This window comes from Ursus arctos, unplaced genomic scaffold (assembly GCF_023065955.2).
Source record: "Ursus arctos isolate Adak ecotype North America unplaced genomic scaffold, UrsArc2.0 scaffold_34, whole genome shotgun sequence".
In the NCBI taxonomy this organism is placed as follows: Eukaryota; Metazoa; Chordata; class Mammalia; order Carnivora; family Ursidae; genus Ursus; species Ursus arctos.
The window spans coordinates 2,244,855-2,263,620 of NW_026623030.1; the positions used below are offsets into that span (position 1 = coordinate 2,244,855).

At 55.3% G+C, this 18,766-nt stretch overlaps 1 protein-coding gene across 1 annotated transcript; it reads right to left on the bottom strand.

Annotated features, from left to right (window-relative positions):
• Positions 1–5,977: 5,977 nt before the first annotated feature.
• On the bottom strand, positions 5,978–14,817 carry LRRC75B (leucine rich repeat containing 75B). The gene is made up of 4 exons (XM_026487909.4): positions 14,636–14,817; positions 11,965–12,093; positions 10,429–10,544; positions 5,978–8,992 (listed from the first exon to the last, which is right to left on the bottom strand). Exons 1-4 carry the CDS (start codon positions 14,810–14,812, stop codon positions 8,467–8,469), a joined length of 948 nt encoding a protein of 315 aa, XP_026343694.1. The 5' UTR covers positions 14,813–14,817; the 3' UTR covers positions 5,978–8,466.
• Positions 14,818–18,766: the final 3,949 nt, after the last annotated feature.

Here is an 18,766-nt window from a genome sequence, read left to right on the forward strand (position 1 = left end):
GCAAGGAGTCTGACTCAGGGCTTGATCCCAGGACCCTAGAATCATGACCCAAGCCAAAGGCAGACACTCAACCAACTGAGCCACCCAGGTGCCCCTAAACACTCCAATTTAAAAGCAGAGATTGTCAAATTGGATTTAAAAAAGCAGGACCTGCTGGGCACCTAGGTGGCTCATCCGACTCTTGATTTTGGCTCAGGTCATGATCTCACAATTGTGAGATTGAGCCCCACAACCCGCTCCACACTCAGTGGGGAGTCTGCTTGAGATTCTCTCCTCTGGCCCCTCCTCCCAACTCTCTTTCTCTCTAAAATAAATAAATAATTATTTTTTAAAAAAGATTTTATCTATTCATTTGAGAGAGATAGAGATAGAGCACAAGCAGAGGGAGGGGCAGAGGGAGAGGGAGAAGCAGACTCCCCACTGAGCTGGGAGCTGGATGTGGGGCTCAATCCCAGGACCTGGAGATCATGAGCTGAAAGCAGATGCTTAACCATCTGATCCACCCAGGCACCCCAAATCTTTATTTTTTAAAAATATTTTATTTATTTATTTATTTATTTATTTATTTATTTGAGAGAGAGAGTGCACAAGCAAGGGAGAGGGGGAAGCAGACTCCCCACATATCAGGGAACCCTATGTGGAGCTCAATCCCAGGACCCCAGTATCATGACCTGAGCCAAAGGCAGCCACTTAACCGACTGAGCCACCCTGGCATCCCTAAATAAATCTTCAAAAAAGGAAAAAAAGCAGGACCTGTAACTTCTTACTAGACACATTGCTAGAGGCAAGGAAAACAAAAGCAAAAATGAACTATTAGGACTTCATCAAGATAAAAGCTTCTGCACAAGGAAAGAAACAATCAACAAAACTAAAAGGCAACCTACGGAATGGGAGAAGACATCTGCAAATAACATATCTGATAAAGGGTTAGTATCTAAAATCTGTAAAGAACTTATTAGGGGCACCTGGGTGGCTCAGTCGGTTGAGCCTCAGACTCTTAGTTTCGGCAACCATCAAGATCTCAGTGTCATGAAAGAGCCCAAATGTTCATCGACTGATCAATGGATAAAGAAGATATGGGGTGTGTGTGTGTGTGTGTGTGTGTGTGTGTGCGCGCGCGCACACACACACACACACACACACACACACACTGGAATATTACTCAGCCATCAAAAAGAATGAAAGCTTGCCTTTTGCAATGATGTGGATAGAGCTAGAGTGTATTATACTAAGTGAGATAAGTCAGAACAAGACAAATACCATATGATTTCACTCATATGAGGATTTAGGATTTTATTTATTTGACAGAGAGAGCTCAAGTAGGGGGAGCTGCAGGCAGAGGGAGAGGGAGAAGCAGGCTCCCCGCCAAGCAAGGAATCACTAAATTCTACTCCTGAAACCAATATTACACTATATATTAACTAACTAGAATTTAAATAAAAATTTTAAACAATTAAAAAGCAGGACCCAACTATACGCTACCTGTAAGAAACACACTTTAAATAAAAAGACACACATAGGTTAAAAGTAAAAGGATGGAAAAAGATAATACCATTGCTCACAACTAATCAAAAGAAAGCCCGAGTAGCTATAGCTATATTAATGTTAGACAAGTAGGTTTCGGAGCAAGAAAGACTACCAGGGGCGGCGCCTGGGTGGCTCAGTCGATTAAGCGTCTCCCTTCAGCTCAGGTCATGATCCCAGGGTGCTGGGATCGAGCCCCACATCAGGTTCCCTGCTCAGCGGGGAGTCTGCTTCTCCCTCTCTGTCTGCCCATCCCCCGCCCCCGTTTGTGCATGCGCACGCTCTCTCAAAATAAATAAAATCTTTAAAAAAAAGAAATATTACCAGGGATAATGGTCATTTCATAATGATGATAGAGTCAGTTAATCAAGGATCCATAACAATCTTAAACATTTGTCCACCTAATAATAAAGCTTCAAAATACATGATGCAAAAAAATGCAACTAGAGGGGCGCCTGGGTGGCTCAGTCGTTGAGCGTCTGCCTTCGGCTCAGGGCGTGATCCCAGGGTCCTGGGATCGAGCCCCACATCAGGCTCATCTGCTGGGGGCCTGCTTCTTCCTCTCCCACTCCCCCTGCTTGTGTTCCCTCTCTCGCTGGCTCTCTCTCTCTCTGTCAAATAAATAAATAAATAAATAAATCGTTTAAAAAAAATGCAACAAAAATAGGCAAATACCATTACAGTCAGGGGTTTCAGTTCCCCTCTCAATAAGTAGACAGATCTCAAGTAGACAGAAAACCAGCAAGGATATGGCAGTCAACTTGATTTTGATTAACACTTAATAGAACCACCCAACAATAGCACAATTCTCAAGTGCACATTTTTCTCAAGCTCACACAGAACATTTACCAAAATTCAAAAGGCTTCAAAGCCATACTAACCAAGTTGTCTGACCACAAGGAAATTAAATTAGAAATCATTAGCAGAAAGATCCTTGGAAAATTTCTAAATAGTTGGAAACAACACACTTCTAAGTAACCCATGGATCAAAGAAGAAACCAAAAGAGAAATTAGTATTTTGAACTGACTTTCATTTAATTTATTTATTTATTTATTTATTTAAGATTTTATTTATTTATTTGAGAGAGAGCATGGAACATGGGCGCATGCTCAAACATGAGCAGGGAGAGGGGCAAAGGGAGAGGGAGAAGCAGGCTCCCCGCAGAGCAGGAAGCCTGATGGCAGGACCCCGGGATCATGACCTGAGCCGAAGCTTAACCAGTAGAGCCGCCCAGGCACTCCTGAACTGACTCTTAAATGGAAACATACCATATCAGAATTTGTGGGATGCCACTAAAGCAGAACTTGGTGGGATGGGGGGCAGGACATTTAAAGCAGTAAAGATCTATATCAGAAAAAAAAGAAAGGTCTCAGATCAATGATCTCAGCTATATTAATACCAGAGAAGAAAATTCATTTAAGAATCTAGAAAAAGGGGCACGTGGCTGGCTTAGTCAGTGGAGCATGCACCTCTTGATCTTGGGGTTGTGAGTTCGAGCTCCGTGTTGGGTGTAGACATTACTTACAAAAGCTAAAAAGATAAAAAATAAAAAAAGAAGAGGGGCGCCTGGGTGGCACAGTGGTTAAGCGTCTGCGAGCCCCACATCAGGCTCCTCCGCTATGAGCCTGCTTCTCCCTCTCCCACTCCCCCTGCTTGTGTTCCCTCTCTCGCTGGCTGTCTCTATCTCTGTCGAATAAATAAATAAAATCTTAAAAAAAAAAAACTAACTAACCTGAATAGTCCTATATCTATTAAGGAAACTGGAATTGTACTTGAAAACCATCTACAAAGAGAACTCCATGCCCAGGTGCCTTCACTGAGGAACTTTACCAATTATTTAAGGAAGAAATAATATCAACTCTCCATAAACTCTTCCTGAAAAATTGAAGAAAAAGGAATAACTTCTCAATTCATTCTATGAGACCAGCCTTATCCTGATAAGCAAAACCAGGCAGGCAAAGTTATTACAAGGAAAGAAAACCATAGTGAGATACTACTACCCAAGAGAAAAATAAATATATGTTCATGCAAAACCTTGGACATGAATATTCGTAGCAGCTTTATTTGTAACAGCTAAAAACTGGAAACAACGCGAATGTCCGTTGACAGGTGAATGAATGGTGGTACATCCGTCCAATACAATACGACTCAACAATTAAGAGGAACTACTGATATACACAACATTGTGGGAGTCTCAAAATAATTATGCTGAGTGAAAGAAATATAGAAGAGTACACCGCGTATTCTTCCATATATGTAAACTTCCATGTATCTAAAACTATAGGGGCACCTAGCTGGCTCAGTTGGAAGAATGTGTGACTCTTGATCTCGGGGTCATGAGTTCAAGCCCCACATTAGGTGTAGAGATTACTAAAAGAATAAATAAACTAAAAAACAAAGCAAAACAAATCCACCCTCTAGAAAATGCAAACAAATCTGTAAGGACAGCAAGCAGGTCAAAGTCCCCTGCTTGGAAGGGAGTGGGCAGGGAGGGGTAGGAAGGATGCATTATCAAGGGGCACAAGGAAACTTTTGGAGATGACAGATATCTTTACTGTCTTGATCGTGGTGGTGGTTTCATGGAAGTCAAAATGTACCATACTGTACACTTTAAATGGTAACACTTGTTGGGGCACCTGGCTGGCTCAGTCGGTTAAGTGTCTTCACTCTTGGTTTCTGCTCAGGTCATGATCTCATGGGGTTGAGATTGAGCCCCCTTTGGGCTCTGCACTCAGCAGGGACTCTGCTTGAAGATTCTCTCCCTCTGCCCCTCCTCCCACGTGCGCACACCTGCAGGCACACACACACGGGTGCGTGTTATCTCTCTAAAAAATTTAAAATAAAATATATCTAAAAAATACATCATAACACTTGTTACGTCCACTTTATTATATTTCAGTTGTACTACAATGAAGGATTATTTAAAAATACAATACAATTTTGGGGGTGGCTGGGTGACACAGTCGGTTAAGCGCCCGACTCTTGCATGATCTCAGGGTCCTGAGATTGAGCCCTGTGTCGGGTTCCACGTTCAGCTCCAAGTCTGCTTGAGATTCTCATTCTCTCTCCCTCTCCCCCTCCTTCCTACTCACATGCACGCGTGCTCTCTCTCTCTCTAGAAATAAATAAATCTTTTTTAAAAAAATTTTAAAAAATAGGGACACCTGGGTGACTCAGTCAGCTAAGTGGCTGCCTTTGGCTCAGGTCATGATCCTAGAGTCCTGGGATCGAGTCCTGCCATCGGGCTTCTTGTTCGGCGGGAAGCCGGCCTCTCCCTCTGCCTGTGCTCCCTCTGCTTGTGTTCTCTCTCTGACAAATAAATAAATAAAATCTTTAAAATAAAAAATAAAAGTACAATTTTTAAAAATTAAAATTGAAGTATACAGTTGGGAAAGGAAATACTGGTTTTCATTGATGATTGGCAACTATCTCTAAGAGGAAAAAGTGTGTTTTCCTTTCCCTCCAGAACCTAGAGAAAAACCTCTGTGCTGGTTGATATCAACCACTGGGATCAGCTGCCGGAGATTTTGGATTTTCAAGATGAAGACTCAGCAGAGGCTGACATTTGCTGTAAACTCATATGGAAAGCACCTTATCTGGGCTCAAATATTCTCTGTTCTGGGACAGAAAAGTTCCCAAGTGTTGGTCACAGAGGTCCTGTTGAGCACAGGTATCTTTCCTACAGGTCTCCCTTCAGTGCTCTGAACATCCTGGCAAGGCAGGCTTAGGCTCGAGGAGGCTGATGCCCAGAGAGGTGAAGGTACCTGCAGTTGTCCCAGGCAGACTATCAGAAGTGGGTGTGGATCCCGGACCCCCTGAATACAGGGCTGGGCTTCATTCAGTCTGACGAACACTTCCGAACCCACTCCCCATCCATCCCTTTCAATCCTGGAAGAGGGCAAAGCCTGGGTCCTCACTGCTCCCCTCCCCACCCATTTTGCACACAAAGAAACAGGCCCAGGGAGGTCCTGATAGATCTTGTGCTGGGGGGCAGTGCAGCTGAGGGTCTGTCCCACTGCAGGATACCTGCCATCATGGTGTCTGTGGCAGGGGCTTGCTCAAGAATTACAGCAAATCCTCAGCCCGCAGGATGGCTGTGGGACAGACAGCGTCAGGCAGGCGTAAGCAATCACAGACAAGCCAGGCCTCCTGGCTCCTCCAGTTTCTAGCTCTTCACCTTGGACAGATCACTTAACCTCTCCCTGTTTCAGCTACTCACCTATAAGTGCAAAGAGAATTAAAGGAGTGTAAAACCATCACTACAGTACCGGGCCCACAGAAAGGCTACAGGAGTGCTCTCTAAATAAATAAAGGGCTTCAGCTCTGCCTAGTCCTGAAGGTTTGGGCTCCTGCCATTCCCATCCAGGGAGCCCTGGGTGGGGGCCCCACTGACGCTGAAGAGTGCCTGCCCTTTGCCCCCCCCCCCCCCCCCCGCCCCACGCAGCAGGCACTTTCCAGACCTTGCCATGCTCTCTCCATCAGGATAAGGGGAGGCTTGGTGTATCTAGTCCCCAAGATGAAGGAACAGGCCCCTAGAGGACACCACCATTGGGTGACTAAGGCTGCGACCAGGCCGAGCCTATCTGGCTCCAAGACTAGGCCTGGCCAAGGCCCACCTGCTGCCTCTTGGGTCTGGAACTCAGGCCAGAGCCCACCTGGCAGGGCCTCTCTGCCCACCAAGCTTCATGGCACAAGCCCCCTCCTCCCGGAGTGTCCCTGCCTGTGGAGTAGCCGGTGGCCAGGCGGCCCTAATGTGAGGGCCCGTGAAGAGGCCGTGGACACCTGCCTGGCAACAAGGCCAACCCTCTTCTCTTGAGCTGTTTTATACTCAAGCTCAGCCCTTGCATCGCGCGTCTCCGTCTGAGAGGCGGGGAGATTGAGACCAGCTGCTGCCGCCTGAATTCTCCCAGAGCTCGCCTGGTGACACCCCGCTCAGGTCGTCACACCATTCTGGTAGGAGTCTCTCCCAGCAGCGACGTTCAAGGTTTGTGGGCTGGATTTGGGCCAGGGGTGGGCAGGGAGCGAGGGGAGCAGGAGGACAGGGGGAACAGAGAGCTTGGCATTTCTCCAGCAAGCAATCACAGGAGAACACTGCTGCCTGCGTGTGGCGGACTCACCAGTCTGCCCAGGGCAAGGCTGACTCCCCCATCTTTCTCCTCTTTGCTGGCCCCTTTCATCTCCCACCCTGCTTTGCCTTGCTCCGGGGAGCCTGAGCCCCTTGTTCCGGAGTGAGGGCACCGGAGACACTTCTGTGGCTCCCAAGACAAAGGGCAGGCCCATGTCTTTAAAACAAAGCGGACTGAGAGGGCCGAGACCCCAAGATGGAGGGTTGAGAACTGGAGGGAACTATGGAGAGCCAGCCCTATTTAACACAGAGGAAAAAGGAGAGACCCAAGGCCGGGAGAGAGGAGGCTCTGGCCAGGTCCCAACAGCAAGTCAGGAACAGAGCTGGGCTGAACCTGGTGTTATTCACACCCTTCCCACCACCTCCGGATAAGGGTTCCTTCAAAAGCAGCCAGGCTGGCAGGGGCCTGTCCTCAGGGTGGGCTGGCAGCAGCAGAAAAGGAGCTCTTTTCCTCCCCACCTCCTGCCGGGTCCTGGAACCCAGCACCATGCCATCTCCTTTCTGGCCCAAGAGGCTGTTGAATATCTGGCCAGCCTGGAAACTGTGCTGACTCATGGTCCCCTGTGGGCCCAACTGTGGAGGAAGGTTAGCCAGTGGGCCTGGGTACGTAGGCCCAGGGCGGGAGCCCCACCTTCTCTTTGGCCCCTCGGGCTTCTCTCTGCCACCCGGTCTCTCCTTATCCGTGTGGATCCCCACAGCCCCAGACCTGACCCGGCTCCGCATGGGAGACTTAGGCTGCTGGCTTCCCCACTCTGGAACTCAGTTCCCCCCGGACATCTTTAAATTCCTTCCTTGTCTTTGCCCTGCCCAACTCCTAGCTCGGCCGTACTTCAGCTCTCTACACAAGGCAGTGGGGGGCAACCATGGATTTAAGCTTCTGATCTGGAGCCTGCCCTTATCGTCCTTGGGAGGATGGGATGTAGCCCCCTGCTGGGAACAGGCTACCCGTGGGGCAGCCCCAGAATTGCTCCACCCACGACCCCCTGCTGCTGGATGTGCCCACCTCCACCTCTGGCATGCTTTCTTGGGGTCCGTCAGAGGGAAGGACTGTGCACGTGGGCCTTCAGGGCCTGGAGGGAACACACAAGCTCTTTGTCTCTGGTCTGAGGTATCTCCTAACCGCATGGAGTTACGCACTAAGTACAGGGAGCCTGGGGGGTGGGTACTAGGGGTGGTGGGCAGCACTCACCCTGTGGGAGATGAACCTTGCCTCCTTTCAGCACAGTCTTGTCTGCAGCCCAAGGGGTCCTGGGCTCAGGCACAAGATTACTGTGGGGCTCCATTTGGAGCTTTGCCCCTCTGTGGCCTCCCAACTGCTCCTCTCCAACCCCTGCCCAGATGTGACGGTCAGGTCCCTGGCAGCCTCCTCTAACTCCCCAGCCCACAGATGGACCCGACCCCACACCTTGGTGTCTGCCTAGGGAGCACTTGGGGGAAGTCAGTGTGAGTTTGGTCTCTGCCTTTCAGGTGGGCAGCGTCCTTGAATCTTTGGCCACCCCTTTGCCCCACCCCAAAAGCAGGGCTGGTGCTCAGTGGCCCTGAGGTCCACGGTGCAGAAAGGCTGAGGCAGAGGGAGGCATCAGAATTTACTATGGGATCGGCACAGCAGGTGCCGGGCGCTCCCTGCTGAGGGAGGCCCGACACTCCATCCTGGGCTGACCATCTGGCCTCTGGCGAACCCATTCTCCTTCCATCCCCTTCATCCCAGGCTGAGCATTTACACTGGATTTCTGGGGGCCTGGAGGGCCTCCATCATCCCCCATCCCATGTGCCTAGGAGCACCGGCACTCAGGCAGGAGCCAGGGTGGGTGGCAGGTCACCTAGTGCAGCAGGCCTGGGGCTCAAACCCTGGGCCGGCAGCTGCAGAGCCCCAGGTGGAGGCAGCAGACGTGGCCCCAGCCGCACCGCCCTCAGGCTCCAGGTCCAGGCCCTCATAGATGGTGGGGAGTGAGGTGCGTTGGTTCAGCCGTCGGCGCAGGCCGACCAGCAGGGGCTGGGGCAGGGAGGCCACGTCCACATTGTTGCCCAGGTCCACCCAGGCCAGCGCGGGGAACTTGGCGGAGTCCTTGACGGCCTCGGTGAGCGCGCGGGCCGTGGCCCTCGTCAGCCTGTTGCCGTTGAGCAGGAGCTGGGCGAGGCGGGGCAGCGCCCAGAGGCTGGGCAGCAGCAGGTGCAGCAGCTCGTCGCTCAGCCCCGTGAAGCTCAGGTCCAGCACCGTGAGCCCAGCCCCCCGGCTTCCCAGGTAACGTCTGATGTGCCGCACGTCCCGCGCCGACAGCGGGATCCCCGAAAGGTTCACGGTCTCCCCCACCGGCTGAGTCATCTGGAGGCTGCTCTTGAGGCTGTGGGAAGGTGGCAGGCAAGGATGGACTGAGCAAGGGTCCAGGGCCCAGGCAGGTCCCCACTGGCTGCAGACGGTGACCCGCCGGGGCAGCCCACGGTGGTAGGGCCCTACGGTCGGGCCGCGCTGGGATCAAACTGCTATTTCTACATGGGTGGCCACGGACAAGTCTTGGAACCTCTTTGAGCCTCAGTTTCTCCTTTGGTGAAAAGGGGACCTGGCTGTTGTGAGGAGTAAATATACATGTGTTCAGCTTCTCCAAGCCATTATTATTATAAAAGCCACCTGCGTGCCTGCGTCGCCACACCTGTTACATCCAGAGTAAGAATGGTTACCCCGTTCTGCAGAAGAGCACATGACAGTCAGAGAGGGGACAGGATGCTTCCATGGTCACATACCACTAAGAGGAAAGCCAGGTCTTCAAATTGAGGTGCTCTGACTCCTGAGCCCACACCTCCTCTAAGGTCAACCCTTTGTGGGGTAAAAACAGATGTTCCTATGAGGGGGACAGGGTATCAGGCTGGTTCCCCCAGCTTTGGGGGCCAGAGAGGGGATGGGCCCAGGGTAGCAAGAAGGGAGGTACTGGGAGGTATAGGGGTGGGCTGTTGAGAGGTGAAGGGCCCCCTGTGTTCTAAGCTGGAAAGGAAGTTGAGAGACTGAGAAGGGTCCCCCGACACCCCTGAAACCCCCTCTAGGTCTCTCCTGTCATTTGAACATGGCCTACTATGCAGATAGGCAGCGGGACCACCTCCAGGGCCCTCACCCACCATGGCAGGGAACAACCCCATGGGCTCTGGGCTCCTCGTGAACCACCAGGCTCAAAGGACGAGGAAGCAAGCAGGGGAGAGCCCTGGGGCTGTGGTTCTGGGTCCCCGGACCCGGGCATCTGCAGCCAGTCCCTAGGCTGAGCCTGGCCACGGAGCTGTGATGGAGTGACTGGGAGGGGGACCCCATGGCAGAACAAGCTCTCCAGCTGGCTGTGGAGGCCTTGGCTTCAGGCAGCCTGGCAAAGGCTTTTCAAAGAGCTGTAGGAAAATCAGGGCAGGGTGTGGCCTTGGGCAAGCCACTTTGCCTCTCCCAACCTCAGTTTCCTTTCCTGTAAAATTGGAATCATGACCCAGAATCTGTCTCCCTCACAGAACCTGAATCACTGTTGTGAGGATTCAGCTGATGTCTGCTGAGGTCATCTTGGCGCGGGTCGGGGCCAGGCCCTGCGACAGGCCAGGGATGGAGGGGCGAGTGAACGGCAGGAGGCAGGTCACACAGAGGGTGCAGCTTGGCTTGGGGAGCATTCCAGAGCTGTGATGCAGACCAGAGTGAGGGGCTCACAGGATAGGGTTTCAGGCACCGGCCTCTTGCTGAGCTGCCTCTCCATGTCAGCCTAGGAAGGGACCCTAAGGGGCCGTGAGGTGGGGCTGTGGCTAGGCCCCCCCTTACCAGCTCTGGGTCTTCCTCCGGGGCAGGCTGGAGCCTCGCTGCCGCTTGGAGTGAGGGGTGAGGTGGTAGATGAGCTGGCGGCAGATCTTATCCGAGGACTTCCAGAGCTCGTAGTCCTGTTGGGGGGCAGCGCTGTCAGAGTGAGGCTGAGCCCCTGCCATCCCCCTCTGGGCCTTGGGGATCCAAGTGTGTGCCCCAGCACATGATTCATCATGGATCACTGAGCTGCCCACTAGCCTCCCCCTCTCACCCCCCACCCTGGCTGCAGCCTGGCACGGAGCCAGGGGAGGCTGCCCGCTGGTAACTGGACAGGCTGGTCTGAGGCCCGCAGTGCCCGGTGGGAGGAAGCCTATACAATGGGCCCTTGTTCCCTGTCCTCAGGCTCGAGGCCAGTGTCTCGGGCTATCAGCCGGCTCCCTGCCCACCCTCAGCGCTCCCCGGGGACTCGCCACAGGGGGAGGCAGGACCAGGCCCCTCCAGGGAGCCCTGCTCCACTGACGCCACCCCCAGGGAATAGGAACAAAGCCAGGTCAGCACGCTCTTCTTCCTCTCACTGTCCAAGCTAGACCCTGCCTGTGGGGCCTGGGTCTGGGCTACCAGGGCTGGGAGGGTTAATGTGTTACAGTACCACCACCTGGCTCTCTGCTGGGCCTAAGCGGGCCCTCATAGAGACCTAGCTCGGGTGGAAAAACAGGGATGCTCTGCTTTCCACAAAGCTGGCACTGAGCACACCCCACCGCCCAGCACATTCTTTATCCTGTTGCTCTGTTCGCAGTGCGTACACGCAGTGGCAGCAAGCCCTGGCAATCACGGTGTGGCTCTAGGCTAGCCCCAGAATCCTTGCTGATGTCTGCGTATAGATGTAGGAGTCCAGAGCTGGCCGGGCCAATTGTGGGCACCCTTGTTTCACACAGGGACTCATTGTGACTAAGGGATGGGGGCTGGTGGCTGTGTCAGGAGCACAGCACCTTCAATGCTCATGGCAGGATGTCTGCAGGTGCCACCAGAGCGGGGTTTGGACAGATGTGGTGGCTTGGGGGGGGGGGGGGGATGGAGGCCCCAGGCAGCAGACGCCAATCCAACATGAGGAGGGATTTGCTGGTGGCTCACGCTGCTATGGAAAGCAGTGAGCATTTGTCCCCAGGTGTATCCATATGGGAATAGGGACATGTGGACGGGGTTCCAGCTGAGAGTGGCTCTCTTCTGACCCCAGGAACTCAGAGGCTGGGAGTTTGGTTCCATCAGCGGATTTGTCAGAACATTCTATGTCCTGCAGTGTCCCTGTATGACTTCCTGCCTGGGTCCTGGGTCCTGGGTCCTGGCGCATAGGAAGCAGGTCTACCCAACACACGACCTTTCAGGTGTAGCTCACATGTGTTCCGGCGGCTTGCCAGCCTAGTACTGAGGGACTTTGACCTGCTTCAGGCCTCAAAGCAAGCCAGGTGAGGATGAAGCTCCCAGCCCCCAGCCCTAGGCACTCCGAGGGGCCCTGTCAGCTGCACTGCCCCGCCTGAGGTCCAAGTCTACTGGCCTCACCGTCTTGGGGCACTGCAGGTCCCGGGCCAGGTTCACAAGCAGGTCATGGGAGATGGGGTCCACCAGATTGAGGAAGGCCACATTCCTGTAGAGAATGTCGGTGAGGAGGGTCCCCTCGAGGCCCAGGTCCTGTGAGTGGTGAGGAGAGCTGAGTGAGCCAGGAATTGGGCCCTCCCTTCTCCAGGCCCCCATCCGAGCCAGCCCCTCACATCTGTTCCCCTCTCTGTCTCCCTCCCTGATGCTTGCTGGAGTCTCTTCCCAGGCGGCAATGGGCCAACTGTCCAGAGGCAAGTGGACCCTTTGGACGAGGAGACTGTCAGTGCATCGGGGGCTTCAGGAGGTGATAAGTAGTTACCAAAACCCTAAACTGGTTCCCTGGAGGAGAAACGTGGTACTGTGACACCTGCCTCCTCTGGGGTTGGGCTTATCTGGAGGGTTCTTTGGGGCCTCCTCTGGTGACCCCTCAATGCCGCTATCCTCCAGCATTCCTTCGGGGCCCTTTGCCTCTTCCACCTATTCCGAGCTCTCCTGAGTTCTGGCCACTATCTGCTGACAGGTCCAGGCCCCTTTTGTGGGGATGGACCTCTCTCAGCTCAGATGTCCCGAAGGCAGCTTAGACTGGGTGCTTTTACCTGCTGCCCTGAAGCTGGCCTCACCTCCTGTGCCCCAGCTCAGTAAACGGCGTCCCCATCCCCATCTTCCCAACACTCAGGCAGGAGCCCAGAACCACTCTGCACTCTCCCCTCACACCTCTCTGCCCAGCTCTCCCTCTCCACTGCTCGAGGAGTTTCAGGCCTCTCTCCCTAACAGCCTCCTCCTGCACCTGTCGGCCTCCCAACACCCATCTAGTCCCACCCTTGGGCTGCCAGAGCCAGCTCCAGGAAACACATGCCTAAGCTTGACCTTTAATCCCTTTTGTGGAGACCAAATGCTCTCATTGTGTAACACCAGAGACTCACGTGCGGTCTGGCACTCCCACCCTTCCCAGCCCACCAGTCTCTTTCTCCAGCTTCCATGTCTCCCACGCCTCACAGAGACCTTACCATTGGGCCCCTGGCCTGCCCTGGCCTCCCTGCCTTCAGTCCTTGGGCTTCTCCTCCTGTTACTCCCATAGGCCTGGTGTGGCACTGAACGCCCTTTTAGAGTGTCCGTTTAGAGTATATACTGACAAGCTGATGGAGCAGGCACAGCCAGGAGGGGCCTCCAGATCCCTGGGCCCTCCCCAAGCCAGAGAGTGGCACCGTCTGTGCATAAGCCCCCTGTACACAGGAAGACAGGCCCTGTGGGAATGCCCAAGGGCCATAACTGCAAAGTCCCTGGGGCTTGGCTGGGAATCCTGACCTCTGAGACACAAGGGGGCAACATAGCTGGTTTCCCAGCTTAAAAAAAATGTCCTCCTGGTGCTTTGGGCTCCAGATACCATCCTAGACGAAGATCTGTACCTCTGGATGGTCTAGCTGATTCGATGCTGCTTTGCTGTTTGCATTTTAAACACCATTCAAGTTACAAATGCCAGCTAGGGAGGATCCAGAAGAGAGGGCTAGCTGGTGAGCCTGGGCTGACCCAGACAGGGCCCCAGACACACAGCTGGTGTGGACAGCTCCTCTTAAAGGGCCAGCCCCACCTTTCCAGCCCGCTGGGCCTAGAGAAAGGAAACCCAGTGCAGCAGGGGGTGGGACAGGGAGACTAGAGGTTGGGCTCTCCCTTGGCTGCCCCCTTGTTTTCTCTGTGGCCACAGGCTCACCACTGTTCTCCAAGCCTCAGTTTCCCTTCTCTAATCATCCACCTGCAGGCCAAACACCTGCATGGCTGATCTCTGATTCCAGGACCAGGCTGGTTGTGGTGGCAGCGGCTGTGGGGGATGGGAACATGGCCAGAAAGGGAAGTGGCTTGCTTAGTGGTGATGCTGGGACCAGAACCCGTGTCTCCTAGGGCACCCCAGGCTGGCTCAGGTACCTGGTGTGTGTGGGACCAGAGGTACACACCGCCCCCCCCCCCGGGTCCAGATGTGGTGTTGTGATGTACAGAGGCCAGGTGTCTGTACTCAATGGGCACGATCTGCCCATTAGGAGGATGAATGATGTGAGTTGTAGCTGCCATAGTGTCATGGTGAGTCTGCACTGGCTGACCAGCTGGGCTGACACTTCCCAGGTCCTCTCTCCAGGGTCCTGTGCAGTGCCTCCCTTCACCCTGGAGGAGCCAGGAGCCGTCCTCTTCCCCTAGGCCCTCAGTACAAGATGCCGTCCCCCTTCCACCACTCCCTTGCCACTCCTCCCAGCTCTACTCTTCTCCTGCCAAGGCCTGAATCTGGGTTCTTAGCTCCAGGCTTGGGGCACCCTCGACGCACACAACTGACCTCTCAAACCCCAGAGAGGTGGACACGGACACGGCCCCCTCCTCCACACTCACAGCCCCCACCCCACCCCTACAGCCTCGCTGGCCTTCACTCTAGCCGATCGCTTTCCATCCCTTGCCCTCTCGCCTAGACAAGACCCTTCAACCAGTCGCACCCTCGGAACCCTCCCGGCCCGCGCGCCCTTCTGGGGCCAGCCCTGCCTCCCGAGCCCCGGGCCAGCGCCGCAACACCTCCCGGCCCGTTGCAGGCCCTCAGCCCGCGGCCCCCGGCCCCTCCCCGGCCTCCAGCCCCGGGCCGGCCCGCTCCTTCTCTCGCCTGGCGCAGGAGGCGCAGCAGCTGCCGGGCGCGCTCGGGTCGCCGCTCGCGGAGCGTGGACTGGATCTCGCGGAGCCAGCGCACCCGGCGCTCATAGGGCGCGGGCCCGCACCCCGCCGCCGCCCCGGCTTCCGAGCCCGCCTCGGGTCCGGTCCGCCGGCCCAGCCGCGCCCCCATGGCCGCTGAGCTGCAGGCGCGGAGCTGGAGGGAGTCCCGGCCGTCTGCGCCCCGCCCCCGGCCCCGCCCCGGCCCGGCCCGGGCTGCACCGTGTGCGGAGCGCGGGGTCTGGGGGTGCGCGCCCGGGCGGGGCCGCAGCGGTGGAAGGGAGGGGGGGGTTCCTGCTGGGGGCCCCCGGAGCTCCCCACCACTCGGTTCGGGAGGTCTCGCTAGTAGAGGCCCCGGCCCGCGCTAGACCGGGCTCTGGAGCTCTGCCGCCAGGGCCTGGAGCCATTGGGGGAGGCACTGAGCCACCGCCTCCGTGCTGACTGTGGAGCAGTCGCTTAGGTGGTGCAAAGAGCACTGGACACGGAGTCAGGGCGGGCTGTGTGGGGATTCCGTTGCCAGCTTGCCATCACCTGCTTTCAGGAATTTCCCCGGCAGTGGGCAATTGTAGTTTCTGACCTGTCCGCCTGTGTAGACATTCCTGCTTGACAAATATTTACTGCCCCTCCCTGCCCGGCTGGGGGCAAGCCTGGGCAGGCTAGTGGTGTGGGCTCCCTCTGACCCACGCCTGGGAGATTTATGGGATGAAGAGTGCTGGTTAACCCCTTAGGGCTAGCTCTGGGCAGCTTGGCAGTAGGTCAGTTGCACCTGTGTTAGGCTTCGTTCTTTCAGCTTGACGGTGGTGGGGAGGCAGTGTGAGGAGGGGGAGCCCTGGCTCCTCCAGGGATCAAGTTTGAGCGAGGGACCCGTCCAGCTCTAGGGGCCTACTTGGGGCACCCCTCCCAGCTCTGGGCCCTCACATTCCCTGGGTAAGGGACATTTGTAGCACTAGGCTCCAGACCCCCAACTCCCACAGCCAAGAGTGTGTGCCCAGCCTATGCGGACAGTGGGCCTGGGCCCAGGTGCAGGAGAGGTGAGCACAGACAGGGTGTGCGTGGGAAGAGGGGTGGCCATCTGAGGGCACATGGTCAGTGAGGGCAGACTCAGCTTCCTCTTTTGGGTTAAGTATTGCCCTCCAGGAGCGTGTCTGGGGACAGGGTGCTGGGCTCTGTGGTCCCCCAGGGCTGAGCCCCTGATATAAGACAGCTTAGTGTCCTTGTCACTTGACCATCCACTGAACCCCGACCTCTGTTGTTGCCTGCTTGGACACCCCCATTGGGACAGCTCCTGGGGCTTTTCTACCCTGGGCCCCCTTCCCCCCTGCCATCCTCCAGCTGGACCCAGCAGCCTGCACTACCTCCCTCTGTAGTCAGCATTGTCCTGGGGCCACCTTGGCACCACAGGTTTCCTTCCTGGCAAACCTGCATGACCGCTTGGCCTGCCCTCCTCCAGGGCCCAGGCGCTGTGGCGGACCTGATGTGGTGGTGACAGGACCAGAGACTTAAGCAGCAGCCCCTTGTCCCAGGGACCTCGCAGACCCCTGTCCCGAGCTGGCAGCCTGGTAAGAACCCCCTCCCTCTCCTCTACATCCTCAGGGCTGAAGCCAGAGCTGGGATGTCTCCCAAATCCTGACCATATCCTTCCAGAGGCTGAGCCAGGCCTGGACATTGTCCCCTCAAGCGTGAGAAGGCTGAGGTGGGGGTATGGGGTGGGGACGGAGGGCTGAGCTTGGTTATCACAGAGGGGGCAACCCAGGCAGTGGCGTGCGGGGGTGCTTAGAGTTGGAGTCCTGTGGAAAGCAGAGAACTGCCCCCCAGCCCCACCCCTCAGGTCCCACCCCACCCTCTGTGTTCTTGGCTGAGAGATTCCTGGAGGACATTTTCCCAGAAAAAGAGGGAGGTGGCGTCTGGGCCTGGATCCCTGGATGGGCCTCCGTCTGCCTCCTGTGGGGGTGGTTAGGTTCAGCTGGCTCTTAGGGAGTGTTTCTGGCCTAGCTTGAATTGGGCAGGAGGCCCCAGGGACAGAGCTGTGCCCTCAGGAGTGGGAGGCATCATTCCCCCTTACTAAAGTCTCCATGTATATTTAAGTCAAGGCGGCTGGCCTCTCTCCCTGGAGTTGCCTTGCTCAGTAGATCTGTGTTTGTAGAGACCCCATTGGGTGGGTGGGTCGGGGTGGGGGTGCTGATATGGAGGTTCAGCGGCTTGCATCAGGTCCCCGGGGCAGCCAGTGAAGTGGGAAGTTGGGGAGCCAGAGAGTCAGATGGGATCGACACAGCCGGACCCCAGGCCTTGCTGGGGGCATCCTGGGCCCCAAGTGGGGCCTGCTGGGAGAAAAGTAGTAGTGCCTGTCACATCTTCAGCTTCCCACACTCTTGACCATCCCATGTGGTGGCCCAGCTGGAGTGACAGGGAACCAAGGTGCAAATGACCCAGCAGAAGAGGGGAAGGGCTGTGGCTATGGCTGGAACTGGACCTGCCCCACCTTTGGGCCTCTTCTCTACCCACCCAGGGGGATAGTCTAAGCCCCCGGTACCTGCAAGGTTTAGGGTACCTCAGCAAGTAGCCAAGTGACAATGAGCCTTCTAGCAGCCACACCAAAGAAGGATGCAGGATGGTTTGGGGGCTCACTAGGAGGCAAGAAGCAGACAGACACTCGATGGAAACAGTTTCTCTTGGAGTTGGCTCTATAGGGATGTGTTGTTAAGCATGCTGTGGGGCCAGGAATCCCCATGGCGGGGGGATCGCAGGTATAGGCTCAGGACTGATTAGAATCCCCGGACCTGTCCTTTTTAGGGCATACGAACATAGGCAAACATAGGCAAAGCAGGTAGCTGTGTTCGTTTTCTGTGGCTGTCATAATAGATTATCACAGACGTGGTGGCTTCAAACAGCAAATGTATTCTCTCACAGTTCTGGAGACTGACGTCGGAAATCAAGGTGTTGGCAGGGCTGCGCTACCTCTGAAGGCTCTAGGGAAGAATCTTCCTTTGCTTTTTCCTAGCTTCTGGCTGTTGCTGGCATCCTTGGCATTCCTTGGTTTCCTTCTCCATCACATCTCCTGCACTGCCACCTGGGCCTCGGTGGTCACCCAGCTTTCTTATGTGTCTGTGTGTCTCTCCTCACATGGCCTTCCTTTTTTTAAGATCTATTTCTTTATTTGCGAGAGAGAGGAGGGAGGTGCAGAGGGAGAGGGAGAGTCTCGAGCAGACTCCCCACTGAGCGCAGAGCCCAGCTGGCCTGATCCCAGGATCCCAAGATCACAACCCAAGCTAAACCCAAGAGTCAGATGCTCGACTGCCTGCACCACTCAGGTGCCCCCTCTTCACATGGCCTTTTTTTTTTTCTTTAAGATTTTTTATTTACTCATTTGAGAGAGAGAGAGGGCAAGCCCGAGCAGGAGCAGGAGCGGGACAGAGGGTCAGAGGGAGAGGGAGAAGCAGGCTCCCCGCTGAGCAGGGAGCCTGACATAGGGCTCCATCCCAGGACCCCAGGATTAAGACCTGAGCCAAAGGCAGATGCTTAACCAACTGAGCCACCCAGGCGCCCCACCTTTTTAGTATTCTCTACACTCCCCTCCCCCCACCGTGGGGCTTGAGACTTAACCGACTGAGCCACCAAGGCACCCCACTCACGTGGCCTTATAAGAACACTGGTTATCGGATTTAGGGCCCACGCTAACCACATCTCCAAAGACTATTCCCAGATAAGGTCATATTCAGAGCTCCCGGGTGTATATGGATTTGGGGGGATGCTGTTCAACTCACTCTGGTAGCTTCTGCAAACTTCGGTTTCCTCATCTGTAACACAGGGAAAGTAGCGAGCCCGCCTGGCATGTTATTGTAGGATTAGACACAACAAAGAAAGAGTCCGGCACACAGAGGTGTTTTTACAAATTGATTTTCTGTGGCTTCATACTGAGTCCACTCGGCCACCCCACAGCCCTCATTTGCCCACTCAGTGCTGACCATTGGGCCCTGTGGATACTGCAGAGCCTAAGACACCGGAAGTCAAACTAGGAGCTACCCCCACGGGGATGGGGAGCCATGATGGCGGACCCCGCGGGGTACTATGGGGCAGTACAGAAGCTGAG

What these genes read in the sequence shown, in the direction of transcription:
- LRRC75B (XM_026487909.4), bottom strand. Translation starts at nt 14,812, where the DNA reads ATGGGGGCGCGGCTGGGCCGGCGGACCGGACCCGAGGCGGGCTCGGAA. An exon ending in TGCTGCGCCTCCTGCGCCAG is followed by an intron (nt 12,094 to 14,635) that starts GCGAGAGAAGGA and finishes CACCACTCACAG; the next exon opens with GACCTGGGCCTCGAGGGGAC. An exon ending in ACCTGCAGTGCCCCAAGACG is followed by an intron (nt 10,545 to 11,964) that starts GTGAGGCCAGTA and finishes GCCCCCCAACAG; the next exon opens with GACTACGAGCTCTGGAAGTC.